General features: G+C 46.5%; 2 protein-coding genes across 7 annotated transcripts in view; one reads left to right on the forward strand and one right to left on the reverse strand.

Moving 5' to 3' along the window:
- Positions 1-8,227, reverse strand: part of SETD4 (SET domain containing 4) — a 12,299-nt gene extending 4,072 nt beyond the window's left edge. The window contains exons 1-10 of one of the 6 annotated variants that reach the window (XM_027634669.1): positions 7,745-7,930; positions 7,186-7,294; positions 6,507-6,602; positions 5,619-5,656; positions 4,589-4,677; positions 3,508-3,937; positions 2,299-2,473; positions 1,779-1,860; positions 1,434-1,514; positions 1-641 (exon numbers count right to left, since the gene is read on the reverse strand). The exon at positions 1-641 is cut by the window's left edge and continues 18 nt beyond it. In XM_027634669.1, the coding sequence (XP_027490470.1) occupies positions 584-641; positions 1,434-1,514; positions 1,779-1,860; positions 2,299-2,473; positions 3,508-3,937; positions 4,589-4,677; positions 5,619-5,656; positions 6,507-6,602; positions 7,186-7,255 (1,119 nt within the window). In that variant the 5' untranslated portion in view covers positions 7,256-7,294; positions 7,745-7,930 and the 3' untranslated portion in view covers positions 1-583. Of the gene's footprint in view, positions 642-1,433; positions 1,515-1,778; positions 1,861-2,298; positions 2,474-3,507; positions 3,938-4,588; positions 4,678-5,618; positions 5,657-6,506; positions 6,603-7,137; positions 7,295-7,744; positions 7,995-8,113 lie in introns of those variants that run through there. The other 5 variants (XM_027634633.1, XM_027634653.1, XM_027634642.1 and 2 more) reach the window with 5 other exon arrangements.
- Positions 8,223-15,955, forward strand: LOC113943210 (carbonyl reductase [NADPH] 1-like). Its single transcript, XM_027634681.1, has 4 exons — positions 8,223-8,328; positions 10,130-10,449; positions 13,485-13,592; positions 14,967-15,955. Exons 2-4 carry the CDS (start codon positions 10,164-10,166, stop codon positions 15,401-15,403), a joined length of 831 nt encoding a protein of 276 aa, XP_027490482.1. The 5' UTR covers positions 8,223-8,328; positions 10,130-10,163; the 3' UTR covers positions 15,404-15,955.
- Positions 15,956-19,025: the final 3,070 nt, after the last annotated feature.

Genomic DNA, 19,025 nt, shown 5'->3' on the forward strand with positions numbered 1-19,025 from the left:
CCAAATGTTTCAGCCCAAATGTTTCAGCCCAAATGTTTCAACCCAAATGTTTCAGCCCAAACGTTTCAGCCCAAATCCTTCAACCCAAATCTTTCAACCCAAATCTTTCAGCCCAAATGTTGAATAAAAATGTTTGAACCACAATGTATGAATCACAATGTTTGAACCAAAATGTTTCAACCAAAACGTTTGAACCCAAATGGTCGAACCCAAATGTTTGAGCCCCACACACGGTGATTTGCTGCAATTCCCAGCTCAGGGATAAAACATGTGGTTCTCCTAAACTTCCCCTCACCTGGGCCTGTAACCACAGGGATTTATTTTTAGTTCTTACATCAACTTGTTCCACTCAGCAATGAAGCTTCAAAGCATAAACAGCTCGGAACAATAGAGCTGGTTTTAATTATTTACTGTTCCAAGCAATGCCCAGGTAAGCATTTTCCATCCCTGCTGTCTGAGGCAGATTTGCCATTTGGAATAAATGATCAAACTGCCCTGACAGTCACTGCAGATGGATTTCAGTAATTTATTAGCCCCAGAATTTCAACAGCAACCCGTGGAACACATGAATCAAAGAAATCATTTAAAATTGCATCAAACCGACAGGAAAAAGGTCAGGAGACTGAACCTTAAAGGAATATCTTGAGATAGAAAAGGAAAACAAAGGGGTGGAGTTATTAATACAAGAAAGTAAAAGACCAAAGCAGAACAGGCAATGATTTTATATTTTATGGTGTTGTCTGCCTTTCTTCTTTTCATTTCTCACCTGGAGTCAATGAGAGACAACACAGGAGATGCAATCCCACTGTCCCAGGATCTCCCACCCAGCCAGCAAAGAGCAAATAGTGAAGGGTCCAGAAAACATTGAAGGGGCTGGAAAATATGTGAAGGGTCTGGAGAACATCTGAAGGGTCTGGAGAACATGTGAAGGGTCTGGAGAACATGTGAAGGGTCTGGAGAACATGTGAAGGGGCTGGAGAACGTGTCCTGTGAGGAGCAGCTGAGGGAGCTGGGGGGGTTTATCTGGAGAAGAGGAGGCTCAGGGGGGACCTCATTGCTCTCCCCAACTCCCTGACAGGAGGGGGCAGGGAGGGGGGGTCGGGCTCTGCTGCCATGTCCCGAGGGAAAGGAGGAGAGGAAATGGCCTCAAACTGCACCAGGGCAGGGTCAGATCAGACATTAGAAACAATTTTTCCCTGCAGGAGTGGTCAGGCCTTGGAATAAGTGTCCCAGGGAGGTGGTGGAGTCCCTGTGTCTGGGAGTGTCCCAGAGGTGTCTGGATGTGGCCCTTGGGGCCATGGATTGGGGGTGATCGTGGTGGTGCTGGGTGAGGGTGGCACTGGATGATCCTGGAGGTCTCTCCCAACCTTGGTGATTCTGTGAAACAGAAGAAAATGGCACAAGGACTAAATACTCTGAGTGCTAAAACTTACAATTCATCTGCTCCAAGGCTTAACAACTTGAGGGCCGTGAGGAGTCTCCAAGATGGTCCATCCCAGCCAAAGGTCAGGTTTCTAAAAAATCCAAAGTGGTAAGAAAGTGTAAGTGAGCTTTTACAGTGTGTGACAGTTTTCTTCCTGGCAAGGGGAGATCTCAAGCTTTGATTCTGGTGTTTACAACTTCTACATCCTCTCACAAGCATATTAGTTTGTCAAAAAAAAAAAACAACAAACAAATAATCATTTTTTTGCAGGATTTTGATACTAGAAGCAGAATTTGCCTCCCAGAAAATACTGAAAAGAAAACTCACCAGGAAACAAAGAACTCCAGATACCTACTCTAGGAAATCATGATCCTTTAGAATGGACAGTTTTGCCTTTCTCTGCTTGTCCAGTGGTGGAAGATATTTGAGGAGAGTATCTGCACAAAAATACATTTTAGATACTTAAAGAAATGCTACATATAATAAAGCACAATCATCAATTTTGAAATAACACTGCAACCATATTTGTCAAGGTTGAAAGGAACAAACACAAAAAAAAAACCTGCTACAATTTAGTGAAATTTCACAGAACAAAAGTGCTTTTTGTGTCCTTATAGCAAAAATCCTGACTCAAACCACCCTCAGCAACTTCAGTTTGTGAGGATCAGGACTTCAATCCTGAAGTCAATGGTAAAACCTTAGACATCCAGCTGGAATTTCTACATAGATTCTGTTAAGAATCACAACTTTGTAAAAGAAAATGTTCACAAAGAGCATTTTCAGTTTTAAAACTCCAACCCTTGAATTCCATGTAGAGGTATCCCACCCTATCCCACTTCTTGGAAGTGCTTCCAATGACAATTTATAAATCCAACCTGATGAGACATAAACGCTGCTGTGAGGGTTATCCATGGCAACAAACCCATATTCCAGGAGCAGCCTCTGATTATCATGAGGTCCATAACAGATAAAAACTTCTCCATATTTCTTGCACTGGGAATTTGCCCAAATTTCATAGCTCCTTGTCTGCTCATTAAATGCAGCCTTTACCTAGGTGGAGTTAAAAAAAGAAAAGGTTTTACTCTTGGCAGGGTGAAAAAAGGAACCAAAGATCCAAAAGTACTGAACATTTCTCTAACACTGGAAGAAAAGTGTTTCAGAGGTCTGAGAAGGCAGCCCATGAGTGTGAAGAACAAACATCAAAGCCCTGGCCTGCAGCATGTGCCACCCACTGAGCAGATTTATTAGAGAGGTTCCAAATCTACAAATAAAGATGGTTTCGTGCAGAGTTGGCCCTTCCTGTGCTGTCCCAGCTCTGTGTTGGCACTCAGTCCCTGACAGAAGGTGGAACTGCTCTCCACACTTCCCTAAGGCTGCTCAGAAGCTTCAGCCAGAGGTGAAGTAACACAGGGACTGTGTAACTTGGAATCTGTGGCAGGAGTTGAGCCTTTTAGGGAAGCAGAGCAGGGTTATGTTTACAAATGGTCCTTCCCAAAAGCTCCCCTGGGTGCAAATCCCACCCAGGGGCTCTCCCTGTTGCTCCATGAACTGAATTTGAATTGTGGAATCACAGAATCCCAGAATGGTTTGGGTTGGAAGGGACCTTTAAGATCATCTAACCCACCCCCTGCCATGGGCAGGGACACCTTCCACCAGCCCAGGTTGCTCCAAGCCCCTTCCAACCTGGCCTTGGACACTTCCAGGGATCCAGGGGCAGCCACAGCTTCTCTGGGAATTCTATCCCAGTCCCTCCCCACCCTCACAGGGAAGAATTCCTTCCCAATATCCCAGGTAACTCTGCCCTCTGGCAGTTTGAAGCCTTTGCCCCTTGTCCTGTCACTCCAGTTCCTGGTGATCTTTACCAAAATTACCTTTATTCAACTGCCTTGGGCTGAAGAACAAACTCCAGTGTATTTATGACCCGTGAGTCCTCACCCTTTACATGCTCCCAAACTGACATTTTCCCCACTGGGAGATCCTTCCCTGACCTCCACACCCTCTTAACCCATCCCATAAATGCCTGTTGTATTGAGACAGTGCATTTACAAATAAGGAAACCAAGTGATCTATTTTTAGTTTCTCACCTGAACATTTGGACTGTGGTTTAGCAGATCTAAATACGGTGCCAGTGCATAAACATCTGGCTCCAGGGAAAAACATTCCCTCTGTGGATGTTTCATGTATATTGTCCTGGTATTAATAGTGCACCAAGCCCACTCCAAAGCACTGTAGGTAAAAATAGTTCCTGTGTCCTCAGCAAACAAAGGCTGCAGGGAAGAGAAAAAAGCCTTGGAAGACAAATAGAGCTCGTGGATGGTTGTTCTCTGCTCCTGAGCCTTCTTTCTTAAAGGTTCTGGAAGAAGGGTCACTACATCATGTTCCCAACAACCAGGGCAAGTGTAAGTCTTGGGTAGAACATCCAGGTATGGCTTCCAGGGGGATTCCTCCCCAGCATGTTTCTCTGCTATTAAAAACGTGCACAGTGCCATCAAAGGGGATACAGGAGGCTTCCAGCTATTAGAAAAGAAAGGAAAAATAAAAATACCAACCCAGCAGATATTCAGAGGTGAGATGGGAATTGGGTGTTTTATCTCTCCAAGGTTTCTTTGAGATGTCATAAAAAGCTTCTATTTTAAACTGCTTTGTAGTTCACCTCCAAGCCCTTTGGATGGTTTCAAAGGGGGCAATAAAAGCTGGTTTGGAATAACAACTTCAGGTTCACCCCTTGGGTTGGTTTTTTTTTTTGGGGGTGGGGTTGGGTTTTTTAGGATATACAAGGACTCAATGTCCAGGACAGGACTTTGTTCTGAATTTTCTAAAAGGCCATGTTCATGTGACTGCTCTGCAACCCCTTTTTATCTTCCTTCTCCTATTGAAGCTTATTCACAAATTCCCAAGAAATCATTCCTAAGTGACATTTAGGTCCAAGCTGGCTCTGAGGCAGGTAGAGTTCCAGTCTGTGCTTTAGTCTGCTGAGCTAAAAGGGGATGTTTTGAGCCCAAATCTCTCCTATCTGAGCATTCCACACCCATGAAAGGCCACAAGAAATGGTTACCACTCAGGGAATGCAGTTTAAAGCTCTCCCACCACTTCAGATGATTCATCTATTAATGAACAACCCACACTCCAGGTCAACTTGTCCATCAAGTCTCACTTTTCACTTACTTCTTAATGTATCCTCCCAGGTAGCTCCTAAGGACAGTGCTTGTGGTGAGTAAACACTTCTCAGGCAAAGAAATAATGAGATCCCCTGCCTTTGAGGGAAGAGAAAAAACAATAATCACACACAAAGAACAGTAAAAGTCAAGTGTAAGTGACTCATTTCATCCTCCCATGGGAACTGGGAGGGTTTGAAGAGTCCCTACCCAGGGAAGGAGGACAACTGCAGGCAGTACAAACCATCACTGTTCACAGAAAGCCTGTGCCTGGCTCCTCCCTTTCTTTGCACTGAGATATATTCTAGATCAGGTCTCACAAAGAGCTGAATTTCCATCAACACAGCAGCACGTGGCAGGGATATTTTAGGTCATGTCTACCCTGACCTTGCTTGCCAGGCTGCTGGGTGTAAATCAGCTTTCATGCCTGGCTGGAGCCACGTGTGCCCATTGCTGCAGGGAGAGGACATGGATCCAGTCAATGCTCTCTTCCCATTCCTCTCCTGATTTCTCCCTGTCTCGTTCCAGCCCAGTTGGGTTCTGTTCTCTGCACCCACTGCAGGCTCCCAGCACTGGGGAAAACCTCTGGCTTCTGAGGTCTCAACCTGAGCCAGGATGAGAACACACACTGTCCTCTGCACGTGGCTTTTCCACTGCATCTCCTTCCCACCTCTTGCTTTACTCCCTGTTCTGCCAAAGATCCTGGCTCTGATTCACCATTATTTCATTTACTATCCTCACACTACGTAGGAAACTTCTCCAACAAAGAAGTTTTTTCAGTCAGAGTTCCAATATCCACAGGGCAAGGATTTTTTTTTTCTATTATTCCCCTTTCCTGCTGGAAATGCCTGAGAAATGATGTTCCTATTAATTAATCTACCAACACAGAAGCTTCAAAGTGAAGGTCAGAGGCCAGAAATTACATCCACAACAGGGGTTATGAAGACCTTGTCTGGAATTCTAAGTTTTGCTTCTTGCAAAAACTCATTCCACCTCAAAAGAACCTGAGGAGCTCCTGCAGCAGAACCAACATCACTGACCTGAAGAGCTTTTGTTGCCATCAGTCCTCTTCCTGTCTCTGAGGCAGGAACAAAGAGCACAAGTAAATACATGTCTATATGTGAAATCAGGAATCTATGATCAGGTCAGCAAGGAAAAGCTCTAAAAGAATAGACATTACCTCTTCCAAATCATAAATGGGTTGTTCCATACATATATTTAATTTCTTTGTTCTCCAACTCTCTTTATTTCTCAGGACCCTTTCCCTGCACCCCCTGCAGCACTTGCTGTTCAGTTCTAGCCATTATTCAACTCCTTTTTCTCCCAGTTCTAGCAATTATTCCACTTGTTTTTCTCAATTTTTTCTTCAAACATATCTATCATCACCAGCTGCAGTTCTTGGTTTCAGAGTTTCAACTAAACTTTTTAATTTCCAGTCACAGTATTTTTCTCTGATTCATTCTATTCTTACTCTCTATTAATATTGCAAAAAATTTGGAAACATAACCTACTTAAAGAGAAAAAAAATACAAGTATAAACCTTTACTGCAAACATTACTAAGTGAATCCCAGCTCTAAAAGAATTTATTTATGTGTATCACTAGATCTGCTGAACTTGCTTGAGGAAAAAAAAAGATGAACAAATGATAGCAAGGTTAGGTTCCAATGCTGGAAACACAGAAACACTTCTTCAAAATTGTGCTACTAACACTAAAAATTTCAGCTTTTACCAGGAATTCAGCATAAGTCTGCAAGTTTTGTTTCTGTTAAATTGATATTCGTGTGCATTTGCCAAAAATCCTTAGAAGACTAACAGTAACTGGCTTTTTTCCTGATGCCAGCCAGGTGTAAAAGACTTACATCAGGAATCTATCGTTCTTAGAGGAATCAGAAATTTGTACCATCAATAAAAAAAATTAAAACATTACCCCTGAACTCTGCTGGCCTTAAAATACTGTCTTCAAATCCTCTGTCTTTTAGCCACTTCTTAAGTTTAATGTACTCCAGCTTGTGACTGCAGTTGACTAAAAACAAATTAAAAAAAAAAATTAATTCTATAAAAGGCTATAATTTCCTGTTGGAAAATAAAGGAAATTTAAAAATTTCACTGTATAGTCAGACAAACAAATATTAAGACATTTTAAAGCATAAAAAATTAGCAAGAAAGGCTCCCCTAGAACTAACTTGTTAAATTCTGGGCCTCTGGGCACTGGGAGGTCTCAGAGTCGTGTGAGTTATTCAGTATATTCAAGGAATTTAAGAATAATGTAGTACTTGTCATGAGCCAGAAAAGAGAGCTCACAATATTCACCATGCCGTGCTGGTGACTGTAAACCAATGTTACAATATTTGCATATTAAAAAAATGTAACATTTATTATTATCATTTTCAAAACACAAAGGTTTTTGCAAATCACAGAACATCCTGAGGTGGAGGGGACACATCGGGACCATTGAGTTCAACTCCTGGCCCTGCCCAGGACAATCCCAACAATCCTACCACGTGCCTGAGAGCAAAAAAACACAAAAGTGTTTGCAAACATAAACCACAGAATGACACCTTGAAAAGCAACTGGTTATTTTATTATTTAACTTTCAGGGATAGTACCTCCATCCACAAAACTCTGCGAGTGTTTTCTTCTTCTCTTCCGGCCTGTCCGACCTCTGTTTTTCTTCATATTAAGCAACAGATTTTGCTTTATTTAGACAACCTGAATCTAAAAAAAAAAAAGTTACTTACAAATATTTAAAGTACTTTTCATTCCCTGTGAGGGTGGGGAGGGGCTGGGATAGAATTCCCAGAGAAGCTGTGGCTGCCCCTGGATCCCTGGAAGTGTCCAAGGCCAGGCTGGATAAACTTGGAGCAACCTGGGCTGGTGGAAGGTGTCTCTACCCATGGCAGGGGGTGGCACTGGATCATCTTTCCCAGAATCATGGAATATCCTGAGTTGGGAAGGACCCTCAAAGATCATCCAGTCCAAGCCCTGGCCCTGCCCAGGACACCCCAACACTCCCCCCTGTCCCTCAGAGCATTGTCCAAACCCTCCTGGAGCTCTGGCAGCCTTGGGGCCGTGCGCACTGCCCTGGGGAGCCTGGTCAGTGCCCAGCACCCTCTGGGGGAAGAACCTTTTCCTAATATCCTTCGCTTTGCCAAAAGAGCCCTGAACTGACCCTCAGGAGCGCAGGTTTTCCCTGCAAGGAGGGAGGCCGGGCGGGGAACCGGGAGCACCCACAGGCGGTCGGGCTCCTGGACAACACCACCCCATCCCATCCTACCCCTCGAACTGGGAAGCCTGTGCTAACACCACCTCCATTCCCGGCTCGGCACGACCCCCCAGGACATGAGGGACGGGAGAGAAGGAAAACTCCAAGGCGGCGCTGTCAGGGAACTTCCCAAGGGAAGCGACCGCTCCGGAACCGCCCCGTGCTCCGCGCACCCTCCATGACAGACCCAACAGCACCCTCCCCTGGCAACCTAAATTGCCGCTCCCGAGTCCCTCCCGGCCTGGAATAGCTTCCCGTTGCTCCAAACCCACCTGCTGGGCAGGACACAGGTACCGCCATCGCTTGCTTTCCCCTCACGGCGGGTTCATTCCCACCCCGGAGGCGGGGCTGCTCCGCCATTTTAGGGGCGTCTGTATCTCCCTTCCCCGGTAGTGCGATCATCTGAGGTTTTTTTGGGGGAACAGCGTGTGCTTTCCTCGCTGCGCGGAGCTGAGGGACGAGGGAGAAGGCACCCGCGGTGCTGGAGGTGGGTGAGGAGGTGCTGGGAGCCCCTCCCCGGGTCCCTCAGACCGCGGTGCCCTGAGGGGGTCGGGGCTCATGGCGGCCCGGGCGTGCCCTCCCCGTTAGGGACCCGCTCCTGAGGCGGTGGGAGTGAGGTGGGAACGGGGGCTCCTGGCTCTGGGAAGGCAGGAGCTGGTTGGGGTGTCATCCTCGAGCGGGGTTAGTTACAGGCGAGATGGGAAGAGAGGTGGGAATTATGTAAAAACAGCGTTTTAAACTTGCTTTCATGCGGGAAATGCATCTTCTTTAAATGCACTGTTATCTGTTTGAAAAACAGCAAGCAGGCTTTCTGTCTAGAGGTGATGGTGTGTTCGACAGTATAAACGGTGTCAACCTGTGCTCTGCTCTTTCCCTCTGAAAATCCTGTAATTGCTTCTCCCACCTGGCACTTGGAGATGGAGCTGCTCATTCCTTATGTTTTTTTTTTCCCATGGTTTGGGTTGGAATGGACCTTAAAGCTCATCCAGTTCCTGCTATGGGCAGGGACACCTTCCACTAGAGCAGGTTGCTCAGGTTTGGAGCCTGAGTTTTTCAGCTGAACCAGTTGAAATATTCCCAAAAGAAGGAAATGGGTTTTCTGTGAGGTGTAAGTGCGGAAGAGTTTACTCCCACCAAAAGGTAATTCAGTACTAAAAATTATTCGTTGACTTTCTTTGGTAAAGACCTTTCTTTCTTCTTTTTGCCCAGTCACTGCTTGGGTTTTCTTTGAAACATTTGGCACCGGGTGTGTATTTCTCTGGGCACCTCAGGCTACTTTAGGAAGTTACAGTCAGTAATGTAGCTTCACATAATTCAAGCTGGAATTTGAAATAGTATTTTAAAGAAAAAAAAAAACCACTAGTTGGCCAGAAGAGTTGTGGACTCCACACCCCTGGTGTTGTTCAAGCCCAGACTGGACGGGGCTTGGAGCAACCTGGTCTAGTGGAAGGTGTCCCTGCCCGTGGTGGGGGGTTGGATTAGATGATGTTTAAGGTCCCTTCCTACTTAAACCATTCCCTGACTTTAATTCCTTTTCACTATCCGCCTTTGTCCATCTGAGTGAAGGTTTCTTTGCTGTTGGTGATGCCAATTTATGCCCCAAACAAGGCACAGAAGAACTGCTCAGAGACAGAGTTTTCAGTCTATAAGCAGCAGGTATTTATTTACGGCCGGGGAGCGGCTGGGGAGCAGCCAGGTCGCCCTGGACAAACTGCTCTGCTCGAGAAACTTACAATTAAGCTTTTTATACACTTTTTGCCAAGCAATTACATCACATATTATGAATATTCATTATCTTGCAACATCTACTTTTAATATTCATAACAGGCGGAGTCGAGGCGGAGTTGGAGGCGTGGTCTCTAATTTGGGGAGAACTTCGGTGGTCTATCCGGTCTTTCTTCATCATGAACTCACTGTCTTTTTACCATCATCTTCATAAACTCTTGAACCTTCCCTAATTTGGGTAGTTTCCTTGTGCATTTGGCAAGGACTTTCAGTATCTGGCAAGAGTACCTGCTCACTTGGCTTGTCCCTTTCCTTATCTCCTGTTGTTTCCCTTCCATATGTCCTTTTTTGTGTGTGTTAGCATCTTCAGCTCTTTCTGTTCATTCTCTATGTTCCCCATGTCACAGCGCCCTGCATTCTAGTGAATTTATTGCCTCTGCTATTTCCTAATGCTAAGTTCTCCACGCTTTGCCTAGAAGCCTGTATTCTGTGTTTAACTCTCTCTAACCCTTACGTTGCTCTACTAGATTCGCTTTCCAGGTTTTACCTGGCTTCACTGGCAGTTGCTGTCACTTGGGCACTCACTTGGGGAGGACCATGTCCAGCGTGCCGGTGGCTGTGGTGACGGGGTCCAACAAAGGGATCGGCTTTGCCATCGTGAGGGACCTGTGCAAGCAGTTCCCGGGGGACGTGTACCTGACAGCCCGGGACCCCGGCCGGGGGCAGGAGGCAGTGGCCAAGCTCCAGCAGGAAGGGCTCCGGGCCCTCTTCCACCAGCTGGACGTCGATGACCTGCAGAGCATCAGAGCCCTCCGGGACTTCCTGAAGGAGAAATACGGAGGGCTGAACGTGCTGGTCAACAACGCAGGCATCGCCTTCAAAGGTAGGAAGGGCTCTGTCTGGGGTAGTCCTGTGTGCTGCCAAGCTGGGTGGAGAGGATTGTGGATGCAGCTGACATTTGTATGCCAGTGGCATGCTGCACTTTTGGCTGGGCAGGCTTCTTATTTTGAGGACAATGTGAAATGGGTCTTCTGGGATCTCTTGGGCTGACTGTGCCTGTGCCTTTCTTCCTGGAGAGGGTGGTCAGGCTCTGGCAGGGGCTGCCCAGGGAGGTTTGGAGTCCCCTGGAGGTGTCCAAGGAAGGCCTGGCTGTGGCACTCAGTGCTCTGGGCTGGGGGACAAGGTGGACATCAGGCACAGGGGGGATCCATGATCTTGGAAGTCTTTTCCAACCTCAGCGATTCTGTGATTCTGTAAACGTGCTTCCCTGGAGTGCTGTGTTTGCATCACCCAGGGAGCATGGAAGTCCTTGAGGCACACAGTGCCTGTGAGTGGAGTTGGGATAATTGCCTCAATGCCCAGGAGTTTCACCAGGGCCATGGGAGCCCGTCCTGAGGGTGAACATCAGCCATGTTCCATAGGGATATGTATTTTCTCTCTTCCACAAGCCTCGTACTTTGTTCTGGGTGTTATCTCCTCAAGGCATCCAGCTGATAAAAAAAGAAACTTTGGCCCTGGGTGGTTTCTCTTATCTCTAACTTTCTCAGGCCATTCAGTTACCTGTACTCCAGTTAACCTAAACCTTGCTGTGTTGAGCAAGAGTGTAACCATTTCATCTCCCAGTGGACAGGAACACAGGGAAAGTGAGGAAGCCACAGCAGTTTTAAGGTGGAAAAGTGCATTCTTCTTGTAAGTGTTTATAAAAGCAAGTCAAGATCACGTTAGATAAAGCAAATCACAAGCCTGACTACTTGTTCTAGGGAGAGGATTGTGCCCCTCTGCTCCCTCAGGGGAGACTCCACCTACAGAGCTGCTCCAGCCCTGGGGAACAGCACAGCAAGGACATGGAGCTGCTGCAGAGAGTCCAGAGCAGGCCCCAAGAGGATCCCAGGGCTGGAGCAGCTCTGCTGGGAGGAAAGGCTGGGAGAGCTGGGATTGTTCAGCCTGGAGAAGAGAAGCTTTGGGGGGAACTGATTGTGGCCTTGCAGGGCCTGAAGGAGCTCCAGGAAGGATGGAGAGAGACTATTTCCAAGGGCTGGAGGGACAGGACAAGGGGGAATGGCTTCAAACCGAAATCCAATAGGGTTAGATGGGATATTGGGAAGAAATTGTTCCCTGTGAGGGTGGGGAGGCCCTGGCACAGGTTGCCCAGAGAAGCTGTGGCTGCCCCTGGATCCCTGGAAGTGTCCAAGGCCAGGCTGGATGGGGCTTGGAGCAACCTGGGCTAGTGGAAGGTGTCCCTTCCCATGGCAGGGGGTGGCACTGGATGATTAAGGTCTTTTCCAACCAACACTGTTCTGTGACCCTGTTTTCTGGTTGGTTTCGGTTGGTTTTAGTCTCTTTGCCTGTCTCAGTGAGGACAGGGAGCTGTTCAGGCCCAGCCTTGTGCTGATTCCTCTGCTCACAGGGTGGTTTAAGGAGGCCTGTCAGGGACTATGGATCAAACCTCCCCTGCCCCTGAAGATGGAGTGGGAGTGCAGTGATGGTCTTCTAAAACCCACTCACTGCATGTTTTGCACGTTACTTTATAGAAAAATTGCTTGTGTTTGATCACTTTAATAGGAGGCTGCTCTTAATACAATTCTGAGCTGCAGGCTGTGCTCAGGATAGAGAGGTGTTAAAACATTGCAGCAGCAGTTAAAATATCACTTCCAAGTGTTTAACCCAGACCTTCTTCAAGCTGACCCCAACTCTGAGTCAGCAGTATGTCCCACAATTCAGAAATGTGATAAAGGAGCCTCTTGTGGCTGTTGCTGTGAAGTATCTAACACAGAGCCTAGAGGGTGTAACATCTCTGTAAGAACTTGCTGTGATGCTTATTTTTGTTTTAATTCTTCCTCCCAAGGTTATTGTTTCTACCCAGACCTGTTTCTTGCCTCGCCAAGTTTCTGCTGCCATGCCAGGATTTATGCTTTCCCTTCTTTCTTGTGCTGTTGCAGTCTGTCAGTGATTAGATTTGCTGTTAAATCTTATCATTCTGGTTTTGTGCTGCACCCCAGATTGTCCAGCAAAAACTGTTCCTGGATGAAATGCTTATGGCACTGTGGGTTGTCCTCTGGATGAGCCTCTCTGAGAACAGTTATAAATTCTGTTAAATCAAGGAAGGGTAGGATGTTACAGTGGCTCCAGGTGGGTTTGGGAGTGTGAGGAAGTTCCTCTCTCCAAGGAGGGGAGGGTATGGAAGCAGGAGTTTGGAGCTGTGTAGGTTTTTAGCTCTCCCACTGCCCTAACTCTTTGCCATAGGTCAGGCAGCTCCTTTTCCTGCCTGCTAATTCCCACTCTTTTCCATGTGTTAGCACAGATCTGTCACTTCAGGGGGTGATTAATGTGATTTATGACACAAGTACTGCTCAGTTTTGGGGGTGGCTGGGGGGTTTTTTTTGGCAGTTTCTTTATCCAGGCTGCACCAAATCCTACAGAAGCTTTTATGGTGTTGGTGACTTCAAGCCCCAGCTGAGAACCTGGGTGTGGGTAGGTCCTGGCAGATCACTGGGCAGGTTGGGCAGCACATCCCAGGAGAGCAGTTTTTCCATGGCTTTTCCATATAAAAGACAGAAAGACCAAACAACCTGGGGGGTGGCAAATGACCCTGCAGAGGGAACACAACTGGCTCTCCTGGGGTAAAGCCAAAACCTTCAGCTAAGAAGAGGTGAAAACATGATTAACTCATTAATACAATATTGCAGAGCCAGGTCTTCTCATTAATGTCAATTATGTTGCTTTTCTTATAGATTTTAATTGATCATATGCCCGTTTTCTAATTAGTGGGGGAAAAAAATAAGCTACACTCTTGAGGTTTGGTAGTTTAAAAAAATAACTGAGATAAACTTTTGGGGTTTGGTAACTTCTATTCAACCAGTACAATTCTGATTTTTGGTTGGGTTTTTTTTCCTCCTCTTTCCCACCTGCCATGAAAAGTTCAGGACAAGACTCCATTTGCAGTCCAAGCTGAGGTCACACTGAAGACAAACTTTTTTGGAACCAAGAATGTTTGCACAGAGTTGTTGCCTCTTATGAAGCCCTATGGTAAGTGAAACATAACAGAAATAGTTTTGTGTGAATTTTGACCCTCATTAAATGGGAAAATCCTCTCCAGTGTCAGACACTGCCCCATAGCAAGAGGGGCTGTGCTGTAGGTAAGGACAGATGGGCTTTTTTGACCCCAAAAAGGGCCTTTCTTGACCCCCAAAATGTCTCTGCTGTGTATATTTAAATCTGCCTTCAAGCTGGTTGCATTCTTGCTGTGGATTGAAGTGAAGCCATAGAGAACTTCCTCATGTTCTGTCCCTGATCTCTGCCCCCATAAATTGTTCTTGCTTCAGAAAGGACATTTTGATGACAGAACTGGGATAGGGATGTACCCAAACCCAGCCTTTCAGCTGAGTTTGACGTGGTGCTGTGATGTGTTTGCTGCTATAAATGAACTACAGTTTATACTAACATATAAACACATCCAGGTTTTTAAGAGAAGTCAAGCAGATGAAAGAGAATTTGGGAATTTTTAGTTCCTGGTGGAGAAGGAGAAGACAGAAATAAATGAATTTTTGGGGGCCAGCTAGGGAAAGAATAAACAGTGCCAAAATTACAACTTATACTCTTATACTAAGGGTGAAGGGTGAGTGTCTGAATAAAATCATTAACAGAAAGGATTAATTTCTGTGCCTTATAAGGTTAAATCCCCATGTTCATCACCTGAATGGCTGGAAAGTCTCAAGAAAGAGGGGAAACATTGCAAGATAATTTTGGAGACAATGAATGATTTACTGATTACCTGACTCACTGCTCTGTACTGAAGTGCTGGGAGATGAACACTGCAGGTTTTTGTGCTGGGATTAGGAAATCTTCAGGTATTCTTAGCACTGTGAAAATACCTACAGATTGTAAGAGGTTGTTTCCTGGAGGCTTATGTGGCATTTGATAGAGAGCTTTTGCAGGTGCACAGCTGAAATTACCTCTGGAACGGGGTTTTTCTAGAAATGTGTGACGTGGAGTTAACTCTGATCTTCCCAGAGTTCTGCAAAACCCACAGAGCACTCCAGGGAGATGCTGCTTGCTATCTTTCCTTATTCCAAACTCACTAAATAAGCATCTTTCCCTGCTGGCAACATGCATGTGTTGTGATGCTGATCTGCTCAAGGGCTGTTTTGGAGCTAGAAGTCTGGGAAGGACAAGTATAAAGTGCAAAGTGTTCTGAGATACATCCAGGAACAGCTGTTGAGGGTTTAATTAAATCACCCTGGAACAGGATTTTTCTAGAAACGTGTGACGTGGAGTTAACTCTGATCTCCCCAGAGTTCTGCAGAATAGCCCACATGAAATATTTGAGCTGCAGAGCAGCCCCAGCTCAGTGCTGGGCTTAAGAAATGTCAAAAATAACCAGTTTTTCCTTGCCTTTTGCAGGCCGGGTGGTGAACGTGTCCAGCACGGTGAGCTGCTCAGCCCTGGGGCGCTGCAGCCAAGAACTCCAGCAGAAATTCCGGAGTGACACCATCACTGAGGAGGAGTTGGTGCAGCTCATGAACAAATTCGTGGAGGACACCAGGAAGGGCGTGCACGACAAAGAGGGGTGGCCAAACACGGCCTACGGGGTGTCCAAAATCGGGGTCACGGTCCTGTCCAGGATCCAAGCCCGGCTGTTAAACGAGAGAAGGAAAGGGGAGCACATCCTCCTCAATGCCTGCTGCCCTGGCTGGGTGAGGACAGACATGGCAGGTCCCCAGGCCACCAAATCCCCGGAGGAAGGGGCTGAGACCCCCGTTTATTTGGCCCTTTTGCCTTCAGATGCTGACGCTCCTCACGGGCAGTTTGTGAGTGACAAAACTGTCCGACCCTGGTGAGCTGAGCCAAGTGGGAATGGGAAGGTGCCTGACCTTGTTTACCTGATTTTACTCTTGATTTTGTCATTGCCAGCCCTTTTCCCACTCCCCTGAGACAGGAGACATGGAGCTGGGGTGAGGGAGTAGGTGCCTTATTATTTCTGAGCACAGCAGGTCTTTGTGAGGTCCAGAGCTGCTTCTTGAGGCTGTTTCTTAAGGACAGTGAGTTGTTTTAGGGCTACAGGGTGACCAGTTTTGGGGGAGACTCATAAGACCAGAACAGAATCACTGCTGTGTAAAGACATTCCCTACTGTCAGAAGAAAATTTAATTAGCAGAAAATAAAAATAGCAAGGATGTGTCATTAATAGAAAAATGTAATCAGTTGTTTTTATTAATAATGTCAAGAAATAATTACTTACTGATTTGTGTTCATGCAACTGGCTTCTTCTGGTACTAAGAATTTCTGAAGTTTGAAAATGCATTTTGATTTTCTGCAGCCAAGTTTGTGGCTGGAATGTGTGATTTCTGCACTACAGAAAGAGAAAATAAACCACAGAACTGATAAATCAAACTCTCCCTCAGTACATTTCTTGCACAGCCAGAAGTTTCCTCATTAAAAAGCTGAATTAAGTGCACAGGAGCAGGAGTGAAGGGCACTGGAGATAAATAATATGTGTGGGTTTATGAATTGCTTATCAGCAGAGAACAAAGTGTGATTAGGAGTTGCTTTTTTAAGGATCCAGGAGCCATTGTTTTTGTGAGGAATTGCCAAATGAGTCATGGCCCAGAGCTCCTTGAAGACATGGAAATCTATTCTCTGGGAACAAAAAAAAGGAAAAAAATCTCACAGGCCTTTGGTTTAAGGGCAACAGTTACAAAATCCCTGTGCAAAGTTTTTGACTGTTGAGTAAATAGTATCTCCAGTGTTAAATACAAATTAAGTTTCTTAAGTATCCACCAGGATCTGTAAAGTTCCTTCTTGATGTGGTTTGTTTGTTTGGGGGTTTTGTTAACATTCAAGCCAAATTATAGGCTTGAAAGTTTTTTGCAAAAGGTGTAAAATTCGACCTGGAGAGTTTTGTACAGTTGTAAAACTTCATGTAAAACTCAGCCCAGAGAAGAGAAGGCTCCAGGAGGAACTTAGAGCTGCTTTTCAGGGCCTAAAGGGGCTCCAGGAGAGCTGGAGAGGGACTGGGGACAAGGGATGGAGGGACAGGACAAGGGGGAAGGGTTTTGAACTAGCAGACAGTAGGGTTAGATGGGATATTGGGAAGGAATTCTTCCCTGTGAAGGTGGGAAGGGGCTGGGATAGAATTCCCAGAGAAGCTGTGGCTGCCCCTGGATCCCTGGAAGTGTCCCAGGCCAGGTTGGACGGGGCTTGGAGCAACCTGAGCTGGTGGAAGGTGTCCCTGCCCATGGCAGGGGATTGGAACTGGATGAGCTTTAATGTCCCTTCCAACCCAAACCATTCCATGATGATTTTATGTATTTGAAATTCAGCTCTTTCACAGTGTTTGCTGTTTGTTAAACCCACTGATTCTGTGTCAGGGTGAGGGAGCAAAGTGGAAGGTTTTGGCTGGATTGTCACTGTCAGCAATGTCATTTCTCATGCTAATATTGATTATAATACATTTTTTTTTGTGGAATGAATAGGAAGAAGGACAGGACAGATGTTCTCACAGCCTTTGCAGCTGTGCTGTGGTATTCCAGGATGGAGAATCAGCTGTGTGGGTGGATCCAACCTCAGCTGCTGGAGGTGGGAACAAGGCAGAAGACATCGGCTGCTCCCAGGATCAGTCAGGAAGGAGAAGCTGACACTGGCAGTGGGAATGTGTCCTGGGAAGAGAGCTGGGACAGCACAGGGCAGAGTGCCAGGGAAGGGCTGTTTGCTGAGAGCAGAGCCAGGGCCAGGCTGGGGCTCTGCACAGGGCCTGCATTGTCCAACCAAAATTTATTTATTATCTATTTACTTGGGGGTTTTCAGCTCCCTCCCTGCTTCTCTCCCGTGCCTGTTGTGCCTGAAGTGTTTTGTTGCTCTCAGATTCTGGCTTTTGCAGGGTGGTTCTTGTGTCCAGTTTAAGAGTTAGGAAAGGGATGGAATAAGATTGCTCTGTTGTGCTGGAGGAAACTTCCACCTGTGATTTACTGCTTCTCTTTTGGGGGCACGTCACCCCCTTAGTTTTACTTTGGAATTTGTTAGCCAGAGGAAATGCCTGGAAATGCAGGAGCTGTGGTGACATGGGACAGTGAAGGAGTTGGATTCACAATTGTGGGAGCTCAGGGGAGGCAGTTCCTTGGGAATGCCATAGCTCTTGCAGGACACAGCCAGGCTTTTTTTGGGGGGAAGCTGTACCTGCTGCCACATCAGCTGGGTATAAACACTGTGCCAGGGCCCTGGGACTTTCTGAGGGAGAATCCCAGAATGATTTGGGTTGGAAGGGACCTTAAAGCCCACCCAGTGCCACCCCCTGCCATGGGCAGGGACACCTTCCACTATTCCAGGTCGCTCCAAGCCCCATCCAACCTGGCCTTGGACACTTCCAGGGATCCAGGGGCAGCCACAGCTTCTCTGGGCAACTGTGCCAGGGCCTCCCCACCCTCTCAGCCAGGAATTCCTTCCCAATATCCCATCTAACCCTGCCCTCTGTCAGTTGGAAGCCATTCCCCTTGTCCTGTCACTCCATCCCTTGTCCAAAGTCCCTCTCCAGCCTTCCTGTAGCCCTTTTAGGTACTGGATGACAAGAACTCTTGAGAATTCATTTATGTCATGGATAATTTTAATTGATCCCAAGTCTTGCAGTGTCACCCAACATGCAGACAAGTGTAAAAAACACCTGACAAGTGACACACAGTTGCAGTTGACTTTCCCAGTGAGAACCAAACAGATCTCTGGCACCATCCCATGGAATTTGAAGTGAACCTTCAGGATACTGAAGTGCAGCCTGGCTGCCTCCAGCAGTGATTCCATCAGTAAATCCATGACTTGATGCCATCCCAAGGGCCAGGATTTAACAAGAGCCAGGATTTATGCCCTGGTGCATGGAAGGAACCACACACAACTGGTGCAAAGAACACGAATCTGTGAGGGAAAGAACTTCTCAAGAGGGAGAGCAACCCCTCAGAAACTAATTGAAAAATATCCTAAAAATCCCAAAAATCTATCTAGGAGGGGGAAAGGCAGGTGGGCTCAAGAAAAGAAAACAGTATATTAATGTAACACTTGCTGGAGGTCGTTGCTCAAACAGTTTCCATCAAAATCTGAATGGTTTCTCTTCTCTCTCCTCGAGGGACTGAATAGATGGATTTTCCTTGATTTTGCTTTTTTTCCCACCTGCTTTGAACTGCCAGGATTAAGTTCTGTCTGCTTGTTAAATGGAGAGGGAAGGGAAGGGAGAAGGAGAAGGGAAAAGGAGAAGGGAAGGGAGAAGGGAAAAGGAGAAGGGAAGGGAGAAGGAGAAGGGAAGGGAGAAGGGAAGGGAGAAGGAGAAGGGAAGGGAGAAGGAAAGGGAGAAGGAGAAGGGAAAAGAAGGAAAGGGAGGAGGGAAGGGAAGGGAGAAGGGAAGGGAGAAGGAGAAGGGAAGGGAGAAAGAAAGGGAGAAGGAGAAGGGAAAAGGGGAAGGGAAGGGAGAAGGAGAAGGGAA

The sequence above is a fragment of the Corapipo altera genome, unplaced genomic scaffold, assembly GCF_003945725.1.
Source record: "Corapipo altera isolate COAL_440 unplaced genomic scaffold, ASM394572v1 0, whole genome shotgun sequence".
NCBI classification, from domain to species: domain Eukaryota; kingdom Metazoa; phylum Chordata; class Aves; order Passeriformes; family Pipridae; genus Corapipo; species Corapipo altera.

What these genes read in the sequence shown, in the direction of transcription:
- LOC113943210 (XM_027634681.1), top strand. Translation starts at nt 10,164, where the DNA reads ATGTCCAGCGTGCCGGTGGCTGTGGTGACGGGGTCCAACAAAGGGATC. An exon ending in CGCAGGCATCGCCTTCAAAG is followed by an intron (nt 10,450 to 13,484) that starts GTAGGAAGGGCT and finishes TGCCATGAAAAG; the next exon opens with TTCAGGACAAGACTCCATTT. An exon ending in GCCTCTTATGAAGCCCTATG is followed by an intron (nt 13,593 to 14,966) that starts GTAAGTGAAACA and finishes TGCCTTTTGCAG; the next exon opens with GCCGGGTGGTGAACGTGTCC.